The sequence below is a fragment of the Cervus elaphus genome, chromosome 10, assembly GCF_910594005.1.
Source record: "Cervus elaphus chromosome 10, mCerEla1.1, whole genome shotgun sequence".
Taxonomy (NCBI): Eukaryota; Metazoa; Chordata; class Mammalia; order Artiodactyla; family Cervidae; genus Cervus; species Cervus elaphus.
The window spans coordinates 18,894,073-18,920,426 of record NC_057824.1 but is presented as its reverse complement, the minus strand read 5'-3'; the positions used below and the strand labels follow the sequence as shown (position 1 = coordinate 18,920,426).

General features: G+C 54.6%; 3 protein-coding genes and 1 pseudogene across 4 annotated transcripts in view; 3 read left to right on the top strand and 1 right to left on the bottom strand.

The window, feature by feature from the left end:
* The window catches only part of LOC122702145 (ectonucleotide pyrophosphatase/phosphodiesterase family member 7-like), a 38,184-nt gene extending 36,947 nt beyond the window's left edge, over positions 1-1,237 (top strand). Inside the window, exon 6 of the mRNA XM_043915637.1 lies at positions 987-1,237. Coding sequence (XP_043771572.1) covers positions 987-1,237 — 251 coding nt within the window. The remainder of the gene's footprint in view (positions 1-986) is intronic.
* EEF2KMT (eukaryotic elongation factor 2 lysine methyltransferase) lies at positions 1,234-12,857 on the top strand. Its single transcript, XM_043914250.1, has 8 exons — positions 1,234-1,523; positions 3,496-3,558; positions 4,897-4,977; positions 5,560-5,661; positions 8,834-8,967; positions 9,051-9,346; positions 10,506-10,655; positions 12,597-12,857. The coding sequence occupies exons 1-8, from the start codon at positions 1,428-1,430 to the stop codon at positions 12,695-12,697; spliced, it is 1,023 nt and encodes a 340-aa protein (XP_043770185.1). The 5' UTR covers positions 1,234-1,427; the 3' UTR covers positions 12,698-12,857.
* On the bottom strand, positions 12,028-25,985 carry ALG1 (ALG1 chitobiosyldiphosphodolichol beta-mannosyltransferase). 2 transcript variants are annotated; one of them, XM_043914248.1, is made up of 13 exons: positions 25,741-25,985; positions 24,696-24,773; positions 24,264-24,367; positions 22,921-23,069; positions 20,687-20,776; positions 19,946-20,056; positions 19,089-19,210; positions 18,898-18,936; positions 18,530-18,589; positions 17,274-17,384; positions 15,695-15,809; positions 14,762-14,837; positions 12,028-13,634 (listed from the first exon to the last, which is right to left on the bottom strand). In XM_043914248.1, exons 1-13 carry the CDS (start codon positions 25,946-25,948, stop codon positions 13,503-13,505), a joined length of 1,395 nt encoding a protein of 464 aa, XP_043770183.1. In that variant the 5' UTR covers positions 25,949-25,985; the 3' UTR covers positions 12,028-13,502. The 2 variants fall into 2 exon arrangements, with proteins under 2 accessions (XP_043770183.1, XP_043770184.1); XM_043914249.1 differs by lacking the exon at positions 25,741-25,985 and adding an exon at positions 25,387-25,659.
* On the top strand, positions 21,633-22,269 carry LOC122702116 (annotated as a pseudogene).
* Positions 25,986-26,354: the final 369 nt, after the last annotated feature.

The following is a 26,354-nucleotide window of genomic DNA, read 5'->3' as shown; positions in this document are numbered from 1 at the left end:
CCCCAAGCCTAAACAATAAGATGTTCACCCAAGTTGTTTTCCAGGAAGTTGGAGTCAGCTGTGTCTAGTTCTAGCCGGTTAACTGATTAGGACCACCAACCCTCCAACTGGGCATGCGGGAGCTTGGTGACCTTTGATGTCAGAGGGTCAAAAACTCCATCAGAATCTGCTGTTTTCTGAACAATGAAGAAGCCTATAGTTTAGTTGCCCCTGCATGAAACTATGACCTCACCTTTTACTTATTTCCAATCACCTCACTCCACGCCCACCTTGGTGCCAGACCATCCTGCTTCTTTAGCCCATAAACACCCCACAGCCCCTCGCCCACCTGTCCACAGGGAGGCAGGTTTGAGGTTTGTTTCCTCATGTCGAGTGGCTGCTCATGAATAAATCCCTTCTCTGCCTTAAACTTCAGCGTCTCGGCATCTGGCAAATGAATCTGGTTGGGTAATGAGGCGAGCCTCCTAGCTGCATCCAGGCAACCAGGGCCTCCTCATCCCTCTCCCGCCATTAGAAGTATGGCCTGCCCATGGTTCCCACAGTAGAAGCTGTTTCAGGAATGCAGCCTTGAGAGAGCGAGGCGCTGAGAAGACACTGGACCGTGTGCTGACTGGACCCTGTGAAGGCCTCCACATACAGTTAGGGTTCTGCCAGGAGGCTGTGAGGGACTATTCACCTTGGGTGCCCAACACAAGCCTCTTAAGCAAGCTCCCTCAAGTATTAAAACTGCCACCGACCAACCTGGAGGGGCCTGCTGTTCTCCTCGGTCTCTCCTCGCCCTCTGTGTACGGGGCAGGGCTGAGGTAAAGATGCAAACCAACACCTTCACCTCAGCGCCCTTGGCCAAGGAGAGAAAGGGCAGCGGCGGGCTGAGCCCACAGGCCCTGAGGCGACCCTCGCACCCGAGGCTGGGCTTGAAGCCACAGTCCCAGAGGAGTCGGGGGAGGGCTAGGATAAGGCTCAAGGGACGACGCTTCTACCCGTAGGGGTCTTGCCAAAAAGACGGTCGAAAAAGTGCTGGAACAACGAGAAGGATTACCTGGCCCTCGGCCTGACTGAACGTTCTCCCGGGAGCCCTCGGTGCCCCGCCCAGCGAAACTTGGCGCCAAAGTCTGACTCCGCCCTCATCGAAGTCATGGCCCCGCCCCCTTCCGCCGTGGCCCCACCTCCAAGGCCCAGAGCCCGCCTCCAACTTCCCCTCGACGCCCCGCCCACCACGGCACGAACCACCTGCTGAACTGCACCGCCTCCTGAACAGGTTCCTTCCTTAAGCCCCGCCTCCTGAGCTCTGCGCCCCGCCTCCCAGGGCCCGAGCGGCTCTTGGCCCCGCCCCGAGCCCCACCCCGGCCCCGCGCACCGGGAGCCGCCTCGAATCACAGCCCTGCTCCCGCCTAGTCTCCGGGGCAACGCCGCGGCCCCGCCCCACCATGGCGCCGGAGGAGAGAGCGGATGCCGCGCGCCTGCTGCGGGGTTTCGAGCGCCGCTTCTTGGCGGCGCGCGCACTGCGCTCCTTCCCCTGGCAGGTGGGCGGCAAGGGGCTCGGAAGGTGGGTGGGGAGCGCCGGGGGTTCGCAGTCAGCGGGGCTGCGGACTCATACCCCCGCCCTCTCTGCCACGTGATGGCCTCTGCTACCTCGCTGGTCCGAGCAGCACGTCCGGTCCCCCGGCATCGCCGGGGCCGCGCGGGCTGGCGGCGAGGGGGTAGGCGCTCCACCGGTGCGCCCTTGGGCCCACCCTGCTCTCAGCCCTCAGCACCGTCTTCCCCTGGACCCTCGCCGCCCTTCACCGCCTTTGCAGACAGAGCCCCGCGAATTGGAGGAATGTGAGATTTCCTCCCAGCTCTCCTTTTCTTTGGGTTTTTTAGGGTCATGTACAGTTGGTTAAAAAAAAAGGTTTTTTAGCCTGTTATCCTAGCCATTGGGTAACAGCTGCTGCTGCTCAGGACAGCGGGAGATCTCGCTGTGTTGAGTTCAGTGACCAGGTCACAGGCCCTCTCGGGCCTCCAGCTTTTCATGTGTATCAGCAGCTTTGGACAGGTCCTCTCAGAGGCAGCTGATGGAAGAGGCAGGGAGGTACAAAACAGTCCTGAAAAGAGACAGAAGAGCTCACCTCCCTGCCCTAAGGACCTGCCATTTGCACACAGGCTCAGGGCCGGGGTAGAAGCTTTATTCTGCCAAGGCAGGGGCTCTAATGACACTGCGTCCTTCATAATTTACGTGCGGTGAGCTCACTGGGATGACTCAGTTTGGACACAGAGCCCTCCCCAGGTCTGCCCCATCTTAAAAGGGGAGATCAGTCATCTGTGTTCTTTCACTGACATAAATCATTTGGCATCCTAGGAGATCATTTCCCATCAGAAAGGAATATGTACATTTTTTAACCCAAAATTTAAACCATAACAGCATCTGTGAGGCCCATGCGTATCGCCTATAATTGTTTACGTGAAATGAGTGCTTACTCTTCACCAGGCCCATGCTAAGTGCTGGCATAGGCTCACCCACAGCACCCATGTGGTGGGGACTATTGCTGTCATTGGTTTGACTAGAAAAGTCAGAGCTCAGATCTGGGAGACAGCCTGCCAGCTTTGAATCCTGGGCTGACTCTCCACAAGCCGTGTGACCCTGGACAAGTGACTTTGTCTCTCTGTACCTTCATATTTTTATTAGTAAAATGGGGTTATAATGATATAACCTCATAGGACTGTTGTCATGATTACATGAATATGTGGGGGTGGGGGGGCGGTTGTTTGTTTTTTGGCCTCATCACCAGCAGGCAGGATCTTAGTTCTCTGACCAGGGATCAAACCCGTGCCCTCTGCAGTGGAAGCTTGGATTCTTAACCACTGGACCACCAGGAAGTCCCAGGATTACATGAATATGGGTTAGCTCGTGTTTTCATTCTGTCACCGCATGTTTACAGAATGCCTTGCATAAGCCAGGCACCAGGATCAGCAGTGTACAGACAAGGCCCTGCCCAGATGGGAGAGCCAGAGGATAAACAAGTAAATGAATAAGCAAGAAAGCACGGGGAGATGACATTGGCTGTAAAGTCAATAAAACAAATGTATCAAATTGGGGGTCAGGAAGGCCTTCCAAGGAGGTGACGCAGGAGCTGGGACCTGCGGAATAAAGCAGCCCGCCTGCCACGGGGAGGTCTCGGGGAGCCCGTCAGGTGTTAAGGCCATGGCCCCCCCGTAATTCCTGGCTGACCAGTTCAGCCACAGAGCTGGTCTGTGAGACCCAGGTGAGACTAAGCTGCCATGGCTAATGCAAACCAGCAGCCTGTCTTCTGACATTTTCTGTGACTCATCCAGGTGTAACTCAGGACTTCTCAAGGTCAGGCTTTCAGCTGCCTGTGGCTTCTGCATCATTTGGCCCCAGGTCCCTGGGGAGAGATCACTTAGCACTTTGCCAACATGTCCTATTGCATGTTTAATGTTCCTGTGATAACGCCCTTGAGATTTCTCTCTCTTAAGCACCTCTCTTTCTTTGGATAGAGCCTAGAAGAGAAACTAAGGGACTCGTCAGGCTCTGAGCTGCTGCTGGATATTTTGCAGAAGGTAAGAATCACAGAATCCCTGGAACGCATCACTGGCCTGATTTTCCCGTGAAGAGGTAACAGAAGCACCCTGGGTGCACGTGTATCCTTTAAAAAGAAAGACATTACATCTGGCGTGAGCGCCTCAGACAACTCAGGCTCTTTTGTTTTCTTAGATAAAGACATCAGAATACACAATACGCTGCATGAGAGGAGAGAATCTGGGGGATGTTTTTTAAAAGCGTCCACAGAGGAAATGGGGATGACAGCTGTAGGTACATCTAGCCTTTGCTCGCTGCTCAGAGACTTTCGTCTTTACTTTTAAAGGGAAAATAAGCAGGCATGTCTTGTCCACCGAGTCTTTTTCTAGTTGTGGGTGGGCCCCTGCTTTTTGGAGGTGGGGTTTGGACATACTGAGGGGTATCTTAGTCTTGGTATAACAGAACATGACACACTGCATGGTTTATAAACAACAGGAATTTCTCTCTCTCACTTCTGAAGGCTGGGAGGTCCAAGATCAAGACGCCAGCAGATTCAGTGTCTTTTGAGGGCCCACATCCTCATTCATGGAGGGCTGTCTTCTTGCCATGTCCTCACATGGCTCAGGGGGCAGAGGGAACTCTCTGAGGACTCTTTTAAAAGGGCACTAATTCCACTTATGGAGGCTTTACCCTTATAACATAATCACACCCCAAAGGCCCCTCCTGATAGCATCACCTTGGGTATTAGAGTCAACATGTCGATTTGGGGTAGACACAGATATTCAGTCTATAGCAGGGTGTTAGCTTGGGTCCATATGCTCCATGTTCCTGCCCAGAAAGAGCATTAGAAACACTGCCGTGGTCTGTGCCAGCATTGTCGTTCAATCACTCAGTTGTGTCCAACTCTTTGCAGCTTCATGGACTGCAGCATGCCAGACTTCTCTGTCCTCCAGTATCTCCTGGAGTTTGCTGAAATTCATGTCCATTGAGTCAGTGATGCCATCCAACCATCTCATCCTCTGTCATCCCCTTCTCCTCCCACCTTCAGTCTTTCCCAGCATCAGGGTCTTTTCCGATGAGCCAGCTCTTCACATCAGGTGGCCAAAGTATTGGAGCTTCAGCTTCAACGTCAATCCTTTCAGTGAATATTCAGGGTTGATTTCCTTTAGGATTGACTGGTTTGATCTCCTGTGCCACTATAGTGGAGAAATATTTTTAGGAAAGGGCTGATATCTTAAACTCTTTCAGTTGCATGAGGATCACCCAGGGCCAGAAATCCAGGGATCGGGTAACTGGGGTTTGCCCTGTATTCACTCGAAGCCCGTGGGAGACTTAAGACGAAGTCTCACCTGCAACCCACACTGTGTTCCTTCTCACAGACCGTGAAGCACCCTCTGTGTGTGAAGCACCCACCATCAGTGAAGTATGTCCGGAGCTTTCTCTCCGAGCTCATCAGAAAGGTCAGTGACGGGCACTGTCCACCCAGTAGGCAGCGTCTGGGACCCAGCCTGCTCTTCAGAGGTGGACTTTGCCTGTTGCAGCTCAGATCCACCCCATTCTCTTTTCCTACTCTGCAGACGCCCGTAGAGCAGGGGGCTCCCTGGGCAGCTGCTCCCAGCGGGCTTCCATCAGTGAGACACTGTGGAGAGTGGGAGGAAGGGAGAGTCCAGGGTCCTTCCTGTCTGCTTCCAGGGGTCTTTAGCAGTGGCAGCATCTCCTCTGTGGTCCTGGTTCCCCCCGCCCCACGGAACCTTCCCAGTCCTACCCAGGCAGCCCCTGAGTGTGGGAAACCCCACCTGCTTCCTGCTGCCCTACACCGCACCTCACCTGCACCCTCTCTACCCTTCTCGGAGATCCCCCCAACCCCCCCCCCCACCAAGTGACCTATATTCAATCACATCCCAAATCTCCCCTCCAAATGTGGCGAAAATCCTCCAGCCATTTTTACAAGTCAGAATAAAAGCGAAGAGGTGGAACCTTGGTTTGAATCACAAGGGTCGACTTGACTCTCCCGCGAATGCTCTCTCCCTGCCCGCCCCCAGCACGAGGCTGCCCACACAGAACCATCGGATGAGCTGTACCAGGCGCTGGCGGAGGTCCTGACGGCCGAGGAGCCCACCCACTGCCACCGGAGCTATCTGCTGGTAGGAGACGTGCACCCTCCACACACGGTTAATTCAGGGTCCCGTCAGCCTCGTGTGGGTTCAGTCCCTGACTCTTCCACTCTGTGGTCTTTGACGAGGTCAGTTAACCTTCCTGGGCCTTGGTTTCCCCACCTATAAACCAAGCCTTTCCGCAGATATCACCTGTCTTATTGGGTGCCTGGGGTTAAATTAGGTAACACACATGAATTGCACAGCAGCGACCTGGTGCTCAGACGTCAATAAATATTTGATGGATAGATGTGGGCTTCCCAGGTGGCTCAGTGGTAAAGAACGCGCCTGCCAGTGCAGGGGACATAAGAGACACAGGTTCGATTCCTGGGTCTGGCAGATCCCCTGGAGGAGGACGTGGGAATCCACTCCAGTATTCTTGCCTGAAGAATCCCGTGGACAGAGGAGCCTGGTGGGCTACAGTCCATGGGGTCACAAAGAGTCGGACACAACTGAAGCGACGTAGCATGCATACATTCCTACTACTGTTGCAGGACGGCAGTCTTTTCCTGCTGTCCACTGCCACCATCACCAGCCTGATAAATGCTGTGGCCTCCTGGCTGGTCGTCTGACTTCCTGTCCCACAAACATCCGTTTTGCACACAACAATTTTTGTTTGTTCTTTAACCTTTTATTATAAACACAGATACAAAAAGCCATGCAAAGAATTAGATTATCAAATTGCTGCAAGGCGGCCACCATGGTAACTGCCAGTCTAGCCGAGGACTTTGGCAGCCAGCCCACAAGGCCCCCCTCTGACCCACCTCCATCCCAGCCCGCCCTCCCTCCCTTTCAGAGTCATCACTCAGAGGTCTTATCGCTGTCCCGTGCACTCAACTCTAGACGCCTGCACTTAGTCTTGTCCATTAACAAGGTCTGGCTCAAAACCTCCCTTCATCCTCAGTTCCCCCAGCTCCTCCTCTCCCTGGCGGTTTGGGCTGGACAGCTCTGTGCAGGCTGGCCTTCATTGCACACATGTGATGCTGTTCAGCCTGTTCCTCTGTCCTCTGTTCCCCACAAACTGGAGGCTGGATTCGGAGGCTCACTGGGACGCTTGTCTGTTTGATCCCTTAGCAAGAACACTGCATAGGTCCCGGAAGGCTAATCACCTGTTTTTATCTGCTTCGTAGTAGCACTTATGGATGCCTAAAGCTTAGGCCCATTAATTTATTGGAGGATGTAAAAGAGTGACTTTCTGAATCATTTTGTTTTCATTAGCTGGAGAGATTTTTGTAAGGAAATGCCTCCTTTTGTCCGTACTTGGTTGTGGAAGAAAGGCAGGATACAGACTTGACTCTTCCCCTTTAAAGAGGGTGAACTGGTCTCCCGTCATTCCAGTAGGACTTCAGTCCGTTGCAGATCATGTCACTTTGGTGTTGTTCAGTTGCTCAGTTGTGTCTGACTCTTTGCAACCCCATGGACTGCAGCACGCCAGGCTTCCCTGTACTTCACTGTCTCCTGGAGCTTGCTCAAACTCATGTCCATTGAGTCAATGATGCCATCCAACCATCTCATTCTCTGCTGTCCACTTCTCCTCCTGCCTTCAGTCTTTCCCAGCACCAGGGTATTTTCCAGTGAGTTGGCTCTTCCCATCAGGTGGCCAAAGGATTGGAGCTTCAGCATTAGTCCTTCCAATGAATTTTCAGGGTTGATTTCCTTTAGGACTGACTGGTTTGATCTTGCAGTCCAAGGGACCTTAAAGAGTCTTCTCCAGCACTGCAATCCAGAAGCATCAATTCTTCAGTGCTCAGCCTTCTTTATGGTCTAACTCTCACACCTGTACATGACTTCATGTCCATATAGTCAAAGGTCCGTATAGTCAAAGCTATTGGAGAAACCATAGCTTTGACTATAGGGACCTTTGTTGGCAAAGTGATGTCTCTGCTTTTTAATATGCTGTCTAGGTTTGTCATAGCTTTCCTTCCAGGAAGCAAACATCTTTTAATTTCATGGCTGCAGTCACTGTTCTCAGTGATTTTGGAGCCCAAGAAAAAATCTGTCAATGCTTCCACTTTTTCCCCTTCTATTTGCCATGAAGTGATGGGACCAGATGCCATAATCTTAGTTTTCTGAATGTTGATCTGGAAGCTATAAGTCCAAAATCAGGGGTGTCAGCAGGGCTGATTCTGAGGCTGAGAGAGAGGGATGTGCTCCAGGCCTGTCTCCTGGGCCTCAGACGACCGTCTTCTCCTTGCGTGTGTGTCCTTATGCCCTCATTTTAACTTGATTCCCTCCGTAAAGACCCCATCTCCAGGAGTTCCCTGGCAGTCCAGTGGTTAAGACTCTGCGCTTTCCCTGCCGAGGGCCCAGGGTTCAGTCCCCCGGCAGGGAACTTCAGATCCCACAAGTCACACAGCATCGCCAAAAAAAGGCCCCATCTCCAAAAACAGGTCATATTCTGAGGTGCCAGAGGTTAGGACTTCACCATACAAATTTGGGGAGGAAATGATTGAACCTGTGACAATGTCTTAATTTCACTGCTTTTCATGTCCTGTCTTAAGGGTTTCCCTGGTGGCTCAGACAGTAAAGAATCTACCCGCAATACGGGAGACCCAGGTTTGATCCCTGAGTTGGAAGGATCCCGTGGAGAAAGGAATGGCTACTCACTCTAGTACTCTTGCCTGGAGAATCCTATGGACAGGGGAGCCTGGCAGGCTACAATCCATGGGGTCACAAAGAGTCAGACACGACTGAGCAATTATACTTAAGGGTTTATCTCCTTTTATCTTTTTTTTTTTTTTCCTTTTATCTTTTATTTTTATTCTTGCGTTCCTTCGAGCAGCCTTTATTTCTGAAATGCTGATTTCTCTCATTTATCACACATTTCTGAGTGTTTCTAGTGGCCTTACAGGCCTCGCCCCGGGTGTCTCACTGCCCCCGCTACCAGAGCAGGCCAATTCCCTCCTAGGTGGGCGCCTGGGCTTTTCCAGAAAATGCCTGTTGGCTTGGGTCCTCCTCGAGCCACATTGCCTCCCTCTTCTGTCCACCGACACGCTGAGCACATGAGGGTTGTATCACCCGCCTGCTCAGAACCTGCCAGCGGCTCCGTGATGTCTAAATGTGATGGTTTAGACTCCAATCCTACTTTCTTACGTGGTCCCCGAGGCTCCCAGGCCCGCCCTGATTGCTGGATTAGTAATTCTTTGTCCTGGTTTCCACCCAGCCTTCAGGTGACTCGGTCACCCTCTGCGAGAGCACCGCCATCGTGTCCCATGGGACCACTGGCCTGGTCACGTGGAACGCCGCGCTCTACCTGGCCGAGTGGGCCGTGGAGAACCCAGCGGTGTTCGCTCACAGGTGAGCTGGGAGCGAGGGCCAGGCCCCCAGGAGGGTCTGCTGCCGCGCACCCGTGGCCACAGCGCCTTCTCCCCACCTCCCAGGACGGCCTTAGAGCTGGGCAGCGGGGCCGGCCTCACGGGCCTGGCCATTTGCAAGGCATGCCGGCCCAGTGCGTACGTCTTCAGCGACTGTCACAGCCGCGTCCTGGAGCAGCTGCGAGGGAACGTCCTTCTCAATGGCTTCTCGTTGGCGCCAGGCACAGATGCCCGGGCGCAGCACCCGGGACCCCGTACCCCCGAGGCAGAGCGCCCCCGGGTGACGGTGGCCCGGCTGGACTGGGACACAGTGACGGCGCCGCAGCTCGCAGCCTTCCAGCCGGATGTCGTCCTTGCCGCAGGTACCGCCCAGCTCCCAGCAGGGACGCGGGCAGTGGATGCCGCCTGGCGGGAGGAATGGTGGGACCTGGGTTGTAAGGGCCTCCAGGGTGACCGCAGGGCGTGCCTCCTGGGTGCCCCGAGGCCGCAGCCACCCCGTCTGAGACAGAGGCCACGCGCCCTCCCACGCGAACGGTCCATCCTATGAAGGAACCATCTCTGCCCGGCAAGGTGTGCAATGAACAGAACAGGCCCCAAGGCACCAGACCAGTGGGACCAGTCTTAGCCAGGCCACAGCCCAGCGGCCAGAGTTCACGTCCCTCTCCAGCAGCCTGAGGGAGGCCTCTCAGTCTCTTCCAGAACAAAGACGAGAAAGCCAGAGTAGCCCCAGGGGGCCGGCCCCACCTACACCCCTGTCTTCAGATGGGGACGGAAGTGGCCACTGCAGCCGCATCTTTCCAGGACCATGGACAACGACCTGATCCTGACTCCTCTGTGTGCCCTGGGCCAGGCCGCGGGTCGGGGAAGGGGTTCTGGGGGCCCCACGTCCATTCCGTGCACACCTGTGCGTCTCTGATGCCTAGGGCGCTGCCTGTATGCCTCTGTCCTGGGTCCACAAAAGAGCCCCACAAGCAGGGCCCACCCACTTCTGGTGCAAGGACGGGGCCCTTGAGGAAAGTGGCGTGTGGCCTGGCCACCAACAGGCCTGTCCTCCTCCGCCAAGCTCACCCAGCCTGTCTGGCCAGTGGTGCTGCACTCGGGCCCCGGCACGGCCCTGAAACCCAGACTGAGGGCAGCAGAGCACGGAGTCTAAGCAGCGCACCCCCGCGGGCCCAGCTGGTGGGCGGGAGGGGGCCTGTCCCCACAGGAAGGAAACCAGAAGCCTGGGGCAGACTCAGCTTTGCTTCATTAAGCATCTTCTAAACAGGCCACGGGCAAAGAATGGATTTTTTTTCTTGTAAAGGAACGCCAGTGAGTCCTGGATATTTTTCACGTGTTGTAGTGTCTTTCAGCAGCCTTTTTGCTCTGCTAAGGTTTTCTGTTTTTACCCAACGTAATTTTCTTACCGTCCAAGAGCACAAACCTAATTAAACCACTGCTTTCCGGGCCTTCATCTCCCGAGTGTCAGCACGGAGGCCCTCATCCTGAGAGCCCTTCCAGTAACCTGGGTTTCCGTCACAGACGTACTGTATTGTCCTGAAACGGTCCTCTCCCTGGTCGGGGTCCTGCGGAAGCTCTCAGCCTGCCGGAAGGACCAGCGGGCTCCTGATGCCTACGTTGCCTTCACCATCCGCAACCCGGAGACGTGCCAGCTATTCACCACGGAGCTGGGTGAGCCCCGGGCCCCAGGCCAGGCTGCTGTCTCTGAGAGGCCTGCAGCGTCACTGCACTGGCCCCACACAGTACTCCAGGGAGGGCAGAAACCAGGAAAGTAAGAGAAGGTTGGGGGGTAACCTGGAGACAAACCAGGAAGCCCCAGACCATGGTGTGCTGGACAGACACCTCCACCCTCCGCCCAGGTCAGCAGGGGAGGAGGGAGGCAGCTTATGCAGTGTCCTTGGAAGTCTGAGAGCAGCAGTCCTACTGTGTGTTTAGGGGTTCTGAGAGCCTTTAGTCTTTCTTTGTCTGTGAAACGGACAGGGCGGTGGACGCCAGCTGGTATCAGGGTAGACGGGAGTTGGGCCACCCTCTCCGGGTCCTCACTGTATAGCGGAAACATCCCCCTCGGAGGTGGGACAGGGCTGGCAGGCAGGGGGCCCTCGGGGAAGCGGCGGCCACCATCACTGGATCAAGCACACAGTAAATGGAAGAGTCACGGTGCTTCAGAGAAAGGGGATCTGCCTGACTCGGCTGCGGGGGCAGGGGTGCTGTCCTTAGACCTGACCTGTGTCAGCCCCTGTAGCACCTGGTGGAGGCATAGGGCTGCTGTCATCCTGTCTCACCCAGAAAAACATGGGTACAGGGCGACTAAGTAATCATCCAGGCACCCAGGGACTAGACCCAGGCACCCAGCTTACAGTCTCCACCCGCCACCCCACAACCCCCGCCCTGCGATCCCCAACCACGTGCCAGGTGTCATCAGGGCTTCCCACACAGACTAGACAGCCGTGTAGAGCCCTGCACCAGCCCCAAGCCCACCCCCAAACCAAGCAAAGCCCTCCCACGGCTGCCTCTGCCGAGAGAGATGACCAGCGCCCACCCCCACCCCCCGTACACCATGCCCCACTGACAGGGTGTTTGGCTTCAAAGAATAATGAAATCTTTTTTCAGATGCTTATAAGAAAAAATATCCGTGCTGTATTTTTGAATACAATATTTTTATATTTGGCTGTTCCAAGTCTTAGTTGCAGCACGCAGGATCTTTAGTTCTGGTCTGTGGGATCCAGTTCCCTGACCAGAGGTGGAACCTGGGCCCCCTGCATTGGGAGCGCAGAGTCTTAGCCACTGGACCACCAGGGAAGTCCCCTCCAGGCTATATTTTTAAGTGAAGAAATCTGAGTACTAAACAGCATATAGAGTATATACATATACTGTATGTGCTGTATATGTATACATATGTGTGCAGCATATGGGAGAAGGAAATGGCAACCCACTCCAGTGTTCTTGCCTGGAGAATTCCATGGACAGAGGGGCCTGGCGGGCTGCAGTCCATGGGGTTAGAGAGAGTGAGACACGATTGAGTGACTGACACACACACACATGCTGCATATACAGCCCATTTTTATTTTTAAAAATAACCACATTAATACACATGGGGGACTTTCATACATGCTATTTAACATTATTAACATGTTATACTTGGACAGCAGGATCATGAAACTTAACAGTATGTCTAGTATTTCCTTTTTATAAATACTGATTTTTCATTCATAAAAAACTGATGACAAAACCACCCATGCCAAGGACTTGTCAGACATCCGTGCTTACAGAGGACGTAAGCCCCTCTGACACAGGCCCAGCCTCTGAAGGCACCAGGCTGAGTGGTCAGGCAGACGTGGGTTCACCCCTCGGCTCCTACTGAGCTGTGCCCGGTGAGAGGGTGGAGCACAGAGGCAGAGAGCGACGGGGAACCAACAGGGCCTTGATCTCCGAGGGACGCACACAGCCCAGTGGGCAGACACAGGAAACCTCGCTGCTGTGAGCTGCTTACCAAGGGGGTTCCTGGTCCCACCCTGGAGGCTGGTTCCGGTGTCTGTCCCAAAGCCCCATCCTGATAGGGTGGCATCCCGCCCCCAACCCCAGCACCCTGAGATGCATCTGTTCTGTTTCCAGGCCGGGCTGGAATCCTGTGGGAAGAGGTGCCTCGTCACGACCAGAAACTGTTTCCCTACGAAGAGCACTCAGAGATGGCGATTCTGAAACTAACGCTGTAGTTTTTACAGATGGTTCTGAAGGGCAACCTGAAAATCAAACCACTGTCCTGTAAAGAATCTGATAAAACTTCCACTGGACTTGAATGTTCAAAAGATGTTAAATTCTGAATCTGGAGCCATAAAGTGTTCTAACAAAATATAAACTGCTGGAGTGTGTGGGTACCCTCTCTCTGCCAGCTGGCTTATTTCTTAAGCAAATCGCCGTTAAGTCAGAAGTGAAATTTCTGGCTCAGACAGAAGCATTTCATTTGTGCAGATAAAAACATATACCAAGTGTGTTTTCCCCAACCTGGACACACGTCCCTCACAGAGCCATGCTGCATGTGGGATACATACTAGGGTCCCTTCCCGGGGCCAGGGGTGGGGCACGGGTGGCCTACGGTGCCTGTTTTCAAGGCAGGAGTCAAAATATCAGGGACACGACTTGGCAAATGCAGGAGACAAAACCGATCTTGAAGATGCCACAAGCAAATAACAGGAGTTATTCCCACCCGCCTCAGTTTATGGGGGGGGGGGGGGGGGCGGGGGGGAGACTCACAGAAGACAGAAGAAAAGAGAGAAGGAATTCAGAGCCTCCAAAGAAGAAAGGAGGCTGAGCCAGCTTTCTGGGCCACCAACCCCTGGTTAACGTGAGCTTTATTCCCCAGGCAGTGCCCACTGCTGTCTTTCCAGCAGCCGTCCACCAGGCGGCGCCACTCCACTGCATCCAGCCAGCAGCGCCAGCCGCGAGGACAGGAGCGGGCGGGCTGCTGGGAAGAGGAAAGGCGAGGCGGGTGGGCACAGGACACCTCACTGGCCCGAGGGGTCACGTGGCCGAGATCAAAGGGAGCACCGTCTGCTCCCAGCTCTCATCCCAGCGGAGCTGCTCTGATTCCCGGAGGCTCTCGCGGAACTGGTGCAGTTTGCCAGCAGGATCGGGAAACCTCGAGAAAAGTGTCTGGAAGAAAGAGATGAGAACTTACCTCGTCACGGCTTCCCGGTCCCACCCCAGGTCCCCACCCCCTGAGCTGCCCCTCCTCCCCCTTCCCAGCCGCACCCCAAACCCAGCTGCCAGACACCGCCCGCCCCCGCCCCCGCCCCCGTCATCCTACTGAAACCCTCCCTCCTCCCCAACACCTGCAGAACCACCCGCGTCCCGGGGTCTCCAGCGAAACTCCCACTCTGGCCCAGCTTCCCCACCAAACCTGATGATAACCCTTCTCATCACCTCTGACCCCCATCCCCGACCCAGCAAGCCCCCCCTTCCCACAGGACACAGGGGAGCCCTCTGGCCCCAGCCCACTCCACCCCCTGCGGTTCCGACCTGACGGCAGCAGCGTTCACACCCACACAGTCCGCATCCGGTGACCTGCGACAGCCCCCACCCCTGCTCCGCCAGGCTCTGCCCTTCTTCCCACCAGGAGCACCACCCCCTCGCCGTCTGCCGAGCACCGTCCTGCCCACGTGCTGAGATCCAGGCGACGCCTGTGTTCTCACCAACCTTGCTAAACTAAGGTGTCTGCAAATGCCAGCCTGTGGAACACCTGCGGCCCTCGCTTGTCCAATAAAACTTGTAAACAAAGTTTTACTGGAACATGGCCACGCCCCTTCATTCACAGACTGGATGCTTTCACATGACAAGAGTTGAGCTGTTCTGACAGACTATGGCAAAGTCTAAAATTCCTTCTGGGCCTTTCCAAAGTTTCTTGCCTTTGGGCTCAATTGTCAAGAATGATGACGTATTACTTTTTGTAATTTGTAGTAAGAAATAAGTACCCTTTGAAGACGCCCACCCATCTCCCAAGGCTGGTCCAGGAAGCACCCCTCACGCCTCCCTCTCCCTCCTCCATCCAGTACCCCTTAAATAGCACAGTCCACTCAGCTCTAGCATCATCTGTGTGGTGTGAGCTCCATACACCCAGATGGCAGATGGGGCGAGCCCTGATTGCCGAGGCCCACTGGGGCCTGCGTCTGAGACTGCTGCTCCCTCAGCCAGACCGAGCCCAGGCCCACCCGCCCAGCGGCAGGAACAACAAATCACTGAAGCCCTGCGAGCCCCGGTGTGCAGCAGACAGACAACACCACCTGTAGCTGAGCTGCCAGCTCCTCCGAGTCCTCGAAGACCAGCCCGTTCTCCCCGTGTTTCACAAGCTCGTGTAAGCTGTAGAGAGAATGGCGGGGGGTATGAGAGCTCTCAGGAGAACAGAACCCACCCCACCCACGGGCTAAGCCGGGGGTCAGGAACAGTCAGTCTGTCCTTCCCTTCAGGGCGCCTGTCCTTAGACTCCGGTGTCTGAACTGAAGAACAACCTGGAAGGACACGTGTTAAGAATGCACACTGATCTGGGGAAGGAGAGGCAGTGAAGGGGCATCTGGGCTTTTTGTGCTGTGTGCGCTCTTCTTGATGAGTTCTGTTTGTTTGTTTTTCTCTTAATCCCACAGCAGAGAAATCAGGTAAAAGGCAACCACACTGGAGGCAGGCTCAGAACTGATCAGGGGCTGATCCCAACGTGATGTGAACCCAGAGCCTAACATCCTAGCTTTCCCATTTAGAAGCTGGCCCTTCTGCTCATGGTGGGGCCACTGCACCTAAACCTCTTCTAACACTACCCTCTCCTGCCCATCTTTTCCAAGAAGAGCAGAGACAGAAATAGACACATTCAACTGACTCGAACCCAACTACGTGAGCTGAGACAAAAGGGACAGAGAGAGAAATAAGTCCCTGTGAGTGGGGTGGGCAATTCTGGCTACCATGCCACGCCCCCAAAGAGTATCTGATTCATCATTTTTACTCAGCATCAAAGTGGAAGGCACTCCGTTTGGTGGGGCACAGCCCACCCACGGGGACCACAGGGGCTCCTGTTCCCCGGGGGTGGCTGAGCTGCACAGATCAGAAGCGGCACCCTCCCAGGAGGTTTCCCGGCAATTCTAACCACGCTGGTTCCCCGCCACCCCTGCCGCCCCTCCAGCTGCTGATGTGAGAATATAACCCCGGGGGACTGGGTTTTTCGCTCCTACCACTGGAAGTTCACGGCACACACGGGCAGGCAGCATCCAAACATGTCCACCACCTTCATGGGCAGGTCCAGGCCGCTGGAGGACCGGTGCAGGCAGACGCCCAGGTCTGCAGACCCTGCAAGGTGAGAGTGAGGGCGAGGGTGAGGTCAGGGCCGGCTGCACGCCTGGTGACCACGCAGCCACAGGGCCGTGTACTGAGGCCTGCAGGGAGGAGAGGAAACGCGCCAATCACGCCCCCAAGCCCGCGTCCGGATGCCTGGAGCTGGCCGAGTGGCCTGGCCTGAGGCAGGGACACAGGGGTGCTTCCCACCTGCTGCTCCTGTCTGCTCTGCCCTGTCTGAGAACTCTGGGCCCGTCACCAACGTTTTTATATAAATGGACCCTCGTTTTCTCCTTAACCACAATTTGGTTTAGAAGTTGCAGCAATTATTGCTTACTGAGTTCAGAGTTTCTGCTCGGGGTGATGAAAATGTCTTGGCAAGACACAGTGGCAGTGACCACAAGAGACCGTGAATGTAATCAGTGCCAGTGAACTGCACACCACTGAAAGTGGGAAAATGGCATGTATTTGTTTGTGTTTTATCACAGTAATTACAGAAAGAACCCAAAGCAGACCCAACAGAAAAACAGCTGTCACTGTGTAGACAGAACCAAGGATGCACCCTCATATCACTCAGCGCCCTGGGAGCTCCTGCCTGCAGAGGGACGGCCCGCCCGAGATGATGATGCTGAGATCAATCAGCACGGAGCCAACAAACTCTCCCCGAGGGGTCAAGATGGCAAGAGGCGGGCGGCTGTCCTCACTAGCCAAGTCCGCACTGTTGAACTCTTGGGTCTCTGCACCTCCCTGACGGGAAGTGGCCCTAACCCAGCCCAGCCCAGCCCTTCTGCCCATGGGAACAGCAGGACTCAGCTGGGTGGCGTGGAGCCCCAGAGCACTCAGACAGGACCTTGGCAAACAGACAGGGAGGAGCAGGCGCACCAGGAAACTGCCTTGTCTCCAGGAGTCTGGCCAGGACCCATCCCAGCCTGAGGCCTGCATGTGGAGGGCCCCCAAGCAGAGAATGGCTTTAAATCTTTAGAGTTATAAAAACAGGGAACATGCAAAAGAAGCTAGTAAAACGTTTACCATCTGGCCCTTTTCAGAAAAACTGTCCCCTGCCCTTGGATTGGGAGAAGGAAATGGCAACCTACTCCAGTGTTCTTGCCTGGAGAATCCTGTGGACAGAGGAGCCTGTTGGGCTGCTGTCCATGGGGTCGCACAGAGTCGGACACGACTGAAGCAGCAGCCCTCGGGTTGTTTGTTGCTGTTTAGTTGCTAAGTCGGGTCTCTTCTGTGACCCCATGGACTGCAGCCCGCCAGGCTCCTCTGGAAATGTCATGCATTTCCCAGGCAAGAATACTGGAGTGGGTGTCCGTTTCCTTGTCTAGGGGATCTTCCCGGGTCAGGCATCAAACCTCTGCCTCCTGCACTGGCAGGCAGGTTCTTACCACTGAGCCCCCAGGAGGCCCGCTGCTCTCGGGTATTCCCCTGTAAAGCCCTCCCTTCTCCCGCAGGCCTCCCACCAGACACTCTTACCCAGAAGCAAGGGGTAGTCCTCAGCCTCCAGCCACGGGGTGCAGACCTGGATGTGCTGGAAACGCTTCTGATGGATGAGGCAGCTGTAATAGTCCTTCAGAGGCCCTTTGCCTGGCAGGGGAAATGCAGTCACCCACTGGGCGCCCCTCCGCCCCGACCCACAGCCCCAGGCCTGGGAAGCCCCTGTGAGGGCGTGAGACGGCAGCCCACGCTCGGCAGCTCCCAACAGGCCCCCAACCTGGCGCCCTCCAGAAACACCCCCCCGGGGGCGTGCACCCTGACCGCTAACACCACGGCCCTTCCCCTAGCAACCTGTGCCCAGGGGACCTCAGGCTGGGAATGTGTCTGGGACAAACTTTGGCCAGTCATCAGAGTCTGTCACCGAGACAGCTTCTCACACAGGCTGCCCTGTGCCCTACCGAGGACCCCCAGGGCCCCCAGGCAGCACAGCCTGAGCAGTGGGCCCCTGCTACCCCTGGGGGTCCAGGGGGCCAGGAGGAGAGGGGTGTTCAAGGCAGGGCTGCTGGCCCAGGGCCCTCCTCCTCCAACCAAACCTCCTCTGCTTCTCTCTCTGCACTGGAAACAGGTTTACATTGGACAGCGGACGCTCGTTTAAAAATGAAAACAAAAGAGGGTTTCCCTAGTGTCTCAGTGGTAAAGAATCCGCCTGCCAATGCAGGAGACATGGGTTAGATCTCTGATCCAGGAAGATCCCACGTGCTGTGTAGCTACTAAGCCCGTGTGCCACAGCTACTGAGCTTGTGCCCTAGGGCCCGGGGGCCAGAACTACTCAGCCCTCACGCTGCAGCCACTGAAGCCCACACGCCCTAGAGCCCGCGCTCTGCAATGAGAGAAGCTGCCATGACGAGAAGCCTGCACACCGCAGCTGGAGAGCGGCCCCCGCCCCCCGCCACCAGAGAAAAGTCTGCATAGCAACGCAGACCCACCACAGCCAGAAAAAAAAGAAAGAGAATTATTTTCTAAGAGAAGACGCTCGAAAACCACTGTGCAGTAGAAAAGCTCAGTATCCCTGAGGTCACCTGATCTGAGGTTCAAATCTAGATTCTGTGCCCTGCCGTGAAGACCCTGTGATCTTCAGCCTGCCCCTCTGTTAAGCTGGCAGAGAGAACCACGCATCAGAGCGCTAGGGTGAGGATCAACCAGACAGCAAACATCACAGGCCTGATGTGGGGAGGGCCTTCTGTCCCCTCTAGTGCCCCATCTAATACAGAACAGGGGTGCTCCCGGGTGGGTACCTGTTATGACACAAACCAGAGAAGGAAGGCTTTCCCCACTGTCGATCAACTGTTCAAATTCTGCATTTAAAAAAAAATTAATACGTGAAATCAAGACCAGGTAGTTGGGTGAGAAACAGGCTAATGGGAGGGGTGGAGGGCAGGGCACTGCTCCCAGCCACACAATCCTGGAGGGGATGCTTCAAGGCCAGGCGGGTCACTCACTGACCCAAAGAGGGACTCGGGCCCACCACCACCCTGTGTCCTCAGGCTGGCCCGCCCAGTGGCCCTGAAACACTCTGCCGAGGGCACCACGCAAGGCCAAGAGAGCATCCCGCAGCTGAGGACACCCCGGCAAGCCCAGCTCCTGACCACAGCCACACACCTACTTTCTAGTGCCGCCAGCAAGATGGAGAAGTCTTCGTCCTCTACGAGAAAAGAGAACTGAGTGTCATGAGTTGGTTTCTAGGTGCTTCCCCACCCAGCTCAGCGCGCTCCCCTTCTCATCGGGGCCCCGAATACGTAGGGGTGCAGGACTGATGCTCATAGGAGCCCCACGTGCTCGGGAGGGTCCTGAGACCTGTCCAGCTCGTGCTGCTGACCAACAGGGCCGGCCGCCCGCAGAGATGGGTCACCGCTCCACTCAAGGCATCCTGCTCCGTGAAGGCTGACCGCTCCATGCCCGGGTCCGAGGATTCTGAGCTGAAGGAGCAGACAGGGCCCATGAGCTGCCACAGAGCAGGCTCTCGGGCCCTGGGACAGCCGTCTCCCGCCAGCGAGACCAGCAGGCAGCGGTCGGGGTACGGCCACATCCGAGTCACCAGGTGGCCTGACCACCCGGGGCCTGGGCGCCGACCTGCACCTGCCTTCTCTCTTTATCCCTATTACTTATGTGTCACCAGATGCTGAGCCCACAGCAGCAGACAAGACCGACTCAGCCCTGCCTTCAGGGGGCTTACTGTTCAAATCACCCCCTCGACTTAAGACGAGGGTGCTGTGACCCCCTCTAAAGGCCCCCAGGTTACTGAACAAAGACCAGGTGTGCAGAGGGCTGTTCACAGAGGCTCTCCTCACCCCCCAGGAGGTACCCAGAGAACACACAGGTGCACACACCCTGCCACAGGGTCAGGAACCCCAGCAGGAGGGTAAGGACACCCACAGCCTAGTGCAGGGCAAACACCTCCTTAAAGGAGTAGACCCTGTAGGCTGTGGGGGCCACATGGGCTCTGCTGCCGAGCTCAGCTCTGCTCTTGGAGTGCGGAACCAGCCACGCACAATATGTAAATGAATGCACGCATTGCACTCCAATAAAACTTTATTTATAAAAATAAACAGAGCAGGCCTGCAGTCCTAGTTTGCCAACCCCTGGTCTGATGGATCCCCAAGTCAGCAGCGCACATAAAACAAGGTCCTGAAAGCCGAAGATAGCAGACTTACCGGGCCCTGAACACAGGGTAGGTGCGGCTCAGCTTCATAAAGAGCTGATGTTGCAGGTCCAAGGGCGTCTCTTTAAAGAAAGATGCTGGCTTGTCGTACACGGTCACGGCTCTGCAATGAGATCGTTGGGGTGGCTCTGCTGCTGCTGCTGAGTCGCTTCAGTCGTGTCCGACTCTGTGCGACCCTATAGACGGCAGCCCACCAGGCTCCCCTGTCCCTGGGATTCTCCAGGCGAGAGTACTGGAGTGGGTTGCCATTGCCTTCTCCGTGGGGTGGCTCTAGGGAGGGGCAAAGAAAGGCCTAAAGAAAATAAAACCCAGAAGGATCCAGAAGAAGGGTGCTTGGAGATCCAAGTCTCAACAGTAAACTTCAGAATGACTTGGAGAGGGACTCCTCCGGCAGTCCAGTGGTTAGGGCACTGCACTTCCAACACAGGGGCCCTGCATTCAATCCCTGGTTGGGGAACTAACATCCCACCTGCCACATAGCGTGACCAGACAAAACAAAAAACCCAAAGTTTAAAAAAATCCAATTAAAAAAGAATTACTTGGGAGAAGCACAGAGAGAAGGTTCAACACCAAAACTGCCTGGACCGCCTGGCTGGCTGGCAAAAAAAACTCCAGCCTCCTCCCTGCTCAGCTCCCCCAAATGAGCAACCACTCCCCGGACCCCCGGGAACTGCCAATGCCTTGCCAGCAGGACACAGCAGCTGGGAGTCACGGTGCTGGAAGGGACCCCTACTTGACGCCCCAGTTCTCAGCCAGGTCGTCCTGCATCGCGTTGGTCACACACAGGTTCAGGTGGGACAGGCGTCCGCAAAGCTTCTCGTACCTGAAGAGAAGTATCAGTGTTCAACCTGGAGCCCTGGGCCAAGCACCACCACCAGCCGCGGGTCTCGAAACCTTCTGATATCGAAGAGGCTGCAGAGCTGGGGTCCCTCAAATCAGGTCACTGGCAAGGTGCCTTCCCAGTGTTGGCACTGAGTTCCACCACCTGTACTATTATTTCCTTCACATCTTTCTTTAAATCAGATTGCTTTTCAGCTTAAACACAATTACTTTCGAGGGAAATCATATTACCACTATGGAAGGGAAAATCCAGTCTCTCCTGCCATAAAATGAAGGAGAAATACAATAAAGGCCTCATCATTAAATCTCAGCCACATTGCACTGTTCCCTGCAAAGGCTGTGGGGCTGAGGCTCGCTCCCACTGTGTCACAAAGGGAGCTGAGCAAATGTTGGGCGTGCGGCGTGCTATGTCGCTTCAGTCCTGTCTATTCGCGATGCTATGGACTGTAGCTGACCAGGCTCCTCTGTCCACGGAGATTCTCCAGTCAAGAATACTGGAGTGGGTTGCCATGCCCTCCTTCAGGGAATCTTCCCAACCCACGGATCAAACCCACGTCTCCTAGGTCTCCTGCGTTGGCAGGCGGGTTCTTTACCACTAGCGCCACCTGGGAAGCCCTAGCAAATGTCAGAAAGGCGTTATCCACAGATTAGCTCCATGCTGAGACACGAGCTTTAGTGACCAGAAGAACTGAAAAGAACTGGAAACGAGCAGGGTTGTTGAATGTGTGTGTGAACCAAGGCCTGGTCCTCACTCAGGATGCAGGGAAAGCTCCAGAGGAAGTCTGTCCCAGACATGGAAGGCTGGCACTCACACTTATCAGCTGTGTGGCATGTGACATATGGGCCCCCGGCCCCAGTTTCCTGGTTTGTAAAAGGAGAGCAGTCACAGGACGCCCTCCCTGGGCAGCAGTGCAGTCTGGACAGGCTGAGGCCGGGCATGCAGCCAGTGCACCGACAGCCGCCGTGACTACCACCCACGAGTGACCCACCAGGGGAAAGGCCGCAGCCGGCCGATGGCTCAAGGCTGCAAGTCCATACCGAGGCAGGCGGTAGAACTCGGGCTCAGAACCCGGCCCTGGCTCTTTCAGCCATCCTGGACCCTGTGGAAGCCTGCTGGAACAGGACTTCTAAAGTGACCAATATATCTGGTAGGCTGTGGTGGTCCAAGGCCATTTTTGCAGGCCGTAAGCAGGGTCTACAGAACCAGAGGGAGCACACAGTTATCCCGAAAACTGAAGGTGTATGTGCTTGAGATGAAGCTGAATTCTATCCAGGCAAGAGATGTGCTTGTGTGTATAAAGCAAAGAACAAGTGACGCCTGGTGGAGAACCTCACAAAACCAGAGTAATCTGGGGAAAGACAACTCACGCTCATGGAAACATGAGTAGCATGGTTTCTGCCAAATTCTGAAGCAACCTTCCTGCTAAGAACGCTGGACACAGAATCTGTGTGACACTGTACCCTTCAAGGACTTAAACTTACTGAAAAGTAAATAAATAAAAGTGTGGATTTGTTAAAGAAAAGAACATGGCACTGCTTCCTCCTGCAAGCACAACCTGCTCCCGAGGCCCTGCTTCCCTCCCGCCAGCTCACAGACTGTGGCCCACGCCCCCAGCTATCAACAGCAGCCCCCACTTTGCATCTGGGGATCCGGTCTGCGTGCACCAGGGACCCCAGCTCTCTGGCTGAGCACTTGTCCCGAGCCTGAGACCACAGGGTCCTGAAGCGTCCCAGGCTCAGTGGGGGTCAGAGGACAGCAGGTGAGCAGGAGTCAGGCTTGCTCTCCCCACAGAGTTGGAAGGGATGCGGATGGGAGCAAGGGGCTCCCAGAACCTGAGAAATACCTCCAGAAGGAAGTGTGGAAAGAGAGAGATGAACAGGGTCCTGATGACTCCCTTTCTGTACTCAAAGTCCATTTCTCAAGACTTCTCAGTTTCATGGGCCAACAAACGCCCTCCTTTGCTCAGGCCTGTTTTTATCACTGGTTACAAGCGTCACCCCAATATACCAGCCTTGCCCTCGCCCCTACAGGGCACACAGGGGACCAGCTTCCCCAGGTCTCTGCACTGGCCCTTCTTCCCACTGCAGTTTGGGGTCAGTGTTGGCACCCTCCTTCCAGACCCTCACCACTTGGCCAGCAGAACGAGGGGGTGGCTGGGGCCATGCACCAGACCCATAATGGAGTAGCCGTAGTTGTGCCAGTCGACGACAAGCTTGCTCCCGCAAAGGCAGCCCGCGAACCAGCAGACAGCAATGGCGGGCAGGCCCGGAGGGTTCTGGGAAAGAGAGACTTGAATGAAAAAGAGGAACCAGACCACAGTTGAGAATACCAAGTGAAAATAACATACATGGCAGAGAGTCGATTATGTTTACAGAACTCTTGAAAAATCGATAAGCAGAAGACCCACTTCTTCACCAAAAAGTATAAAAAGTTGTAAAAAAGAAAGCTGATCAGATAGTTGTCCGTGATGGTCCAGTGGCCAAGACTACAGGCAGGCTTGGTTCAATCCCTGGTCATGGAACTAGATCCTACATGCCACAACTAAGGCTCAGCACAGCCAAATAAATATTTAAAAAGAAAATTGATCAACATAAAAAGTACAAGAGCACTGATACGCAAGGAGATGAAAAATGGAACAAGGAGGTACCATTTTTCATCTGTCAGAATGGAAACTCATAACACTTATGATAGCCGGTGGTGGTGAGGATGAGGGGGGAAAGGCCTCCCTGTTGGGTGGGGGATAAAATGACCCAACCTTACTCTAGGACTATCCAGTAATCACATTTTAAAGTATATGGACTCTGACCAAACACTTCCCTTACTAGGAATTTATCCTAAAAGAGAAACTGGACCCATGCAAAAGACATATGTTCACTGACGCTCTTAGCCACTTTGCCAGATATGTTAAAAAAAAAAAAAAAAAACAGGAAGAATCTGAGTGTTTATTAAGATGATACTAAATAAATACAGCAGTGTATGTATCACATTGGGATACAATACAGTCAATTAAAAGAAGAAACTTTTCTGTTAAAAAGCAGTGACTGTAAGAGGCTAAGACCATAACTTCAGAACTAGAATGAAGACCTAGTTCAAATCACTCCAGCACTTCCCAGCTGTGTGACAATCTGTTATTTACAGAACCTCTCTGGGTTCAGGTTTTCTCATCTCTATGTGTACATAACACAAGAACCTATTTCTTAAGATTGTTGTGAGAAATTAAATGAGATTATGCATGTAAAACACTTAGATATGTGATAAGTAACTATCTGCAATGACATTGAAAAACAGAAAGGATGGGTATCAAACAGGATGGACACAGACCACAGGCTCCTACTCAAGTGTTTAAAAGTTTACATACACACACATGAATATGCAATTCATTTACCAGTTTGTACATTGTTAAAAGACTAGAAAGTAAAGAAAACTATCAACAGTGGTTCTCACAGTGGGAGGCGGGGCTGACACATACCTGGAGAAAGATGTAGGCTGCTGGCTCCACGCACATCAACTTCCACAGCAGGTGCACTGCCTGGAATACAACTTTGACTCCATACTGGAGAATGTGGGGCCCGACTGCAAGACAGAAAAGAGCTGTCACTAGTAAAGGCTGTTGGTGTTTAGTCGCTAAGTTGTGTCTGACTCTTTGTGACGCCAGGGACTGTAGCCCACCAAGCTCCTCTGCCCGTGGGGTTTCCCAGGCAAGAATACTGGAATGGGTTGCCATTTCCTTCTCCATGGGATCTTCCCCAACCAGGGACTGAATCCGCATCTCCTGCCTTACCAGGCAGATTCTCTACCAGTGAGCCACCTGGGAAGCCCCACTAGTAAAGGGGTTCTTGGTAATTTGCAGATTCCTCCCCACCAAGACACACACACACACACAGAATCGAGTGCTTCCTACCTGCAAGTCTCTGAAGGTCTGTCAGACTCACAATCTGAATTCTGTCGCTTTGCAAGAGCTCATCGTGGGGTTTGGAGTCTGAAAAGAATGTCCTCTTTAATATGCTGGACAAGACAACCTAATTTAAAGTCTGATGATCCTGCCCCACCCCTCACCCCCTCCCCAGTCTGAATAAGGAAGAGTGTTTTGAAAAGTAAGACTTTCCCCAAACCTCTCTGATCCTCAGTAGCTAAAACAGAGAATGAGGCCAGTTCTTGTCCAGACTTCTCTAGACCAACCACAGGAGGAGGGTCGGAATCTTATCCACTTTCAACTTAACACAATGCCAGGCACACGGCAGGCTCAAGCTGACCTAGGTTTCCTGGATGATGGAATTATCACATCACAGGGAGACCTCTAGGAAGTTCCACTCCCGCGCCTCACCCTGGGGTAGCAGACTCTAAACAAGGACCTGAGGCAACCGGTACTATTCCTGCTTTCCCCTGATATGGGGTATGTTTAGAGCTACCTTCTGAAAACGTCAGCGTGGGGGAAGATGGAGGAGCAGACACCTCTGCCCCCTCACACTAAGGGGAAAAGCTCAACATGCTGAGAAAATGAAACATCTCCTGCCTGCAGAGCTCTGCAGTGAGGGTGAGGAATGGAGATAAGTTGCCGGTCGGCTCAGACACAGCCTCAGAGATGTGCTTACCAGCACTGGCCCTGGGGTCACACCCATCTGGATTCCAGTCCCATCTTTCCACTTACTAGGAGGAATAAGTAAGACTATGCACTGAGTTCATCTAGCTTAGCACAGTCCTGGCATATGGCAGGCGCTCGGTTAATGCTGACTGTTCCTAGGTCTCTAGCAACATCCAGGCTGGGGCGGGGGTGGAGATGCAGAAACCTGGCAACAGCTGTCCAGGCCGTAACAGTCTCGGAGGGCTGCCCGAGGGAGGAGAGAGAGAAAGCGGGCGCCCCCGCCGCGGCCCGCCCCCTGGGATGGTCAAAGCCGAGAGTCAGGGGCTGACAGAGCAGCCTCCCTCCCGGAGCCCCGGGCACTCACTGCAGAACCCCAAGAGGGTCACGGAGAAGCCGCTCTTGGCCAGTGACAACGCGTGGTACTGCATGCGGGGGCTGCGGCCCACGTCGCCCAGCACCACGACAATAACGTGGCGGGCCGCGCGCCCCCGCCGCCAGTGCTTCCACGCCACCAGCAGCAGCAGCGGCAGGAACACCGACAGCGCCAAGAGCGCCACGTAGGAGGCCGCCATCTTGGCGGGTCGGCCCGCGTCACGTGACCGCGCTCCCGCCGGCCGGGCGTGCAGTGCGCAGCCGCAGACCGAGCCTCCGACGTGGGCGGAGACAAGAGGGGCGTAAAACCTGTTCCCTACACCCCGGCCCGCGGAACCTCCGAGGAGCCCCAGGGAGCCAAGCTTTAGTGGTATTAGGGTAAAGTTGTTACTATGTAGGGAGCTAGGAACATTTTTTCTTTCTTCAAATTTCTAAGATAATTTACAGTATAGTGAAATAACAGTTCGTTTGAACCTTGTATAATGTTAAGAAAAGGGGCAAGATGCCAGAATGCATAGCAGCTGGTTCTATCATATAAAAATCAAAACGACTCTTTATTGTATGAAGTCAGGGGGTGATCTGCTTTGGAGGATCGGGGAGTGAGTT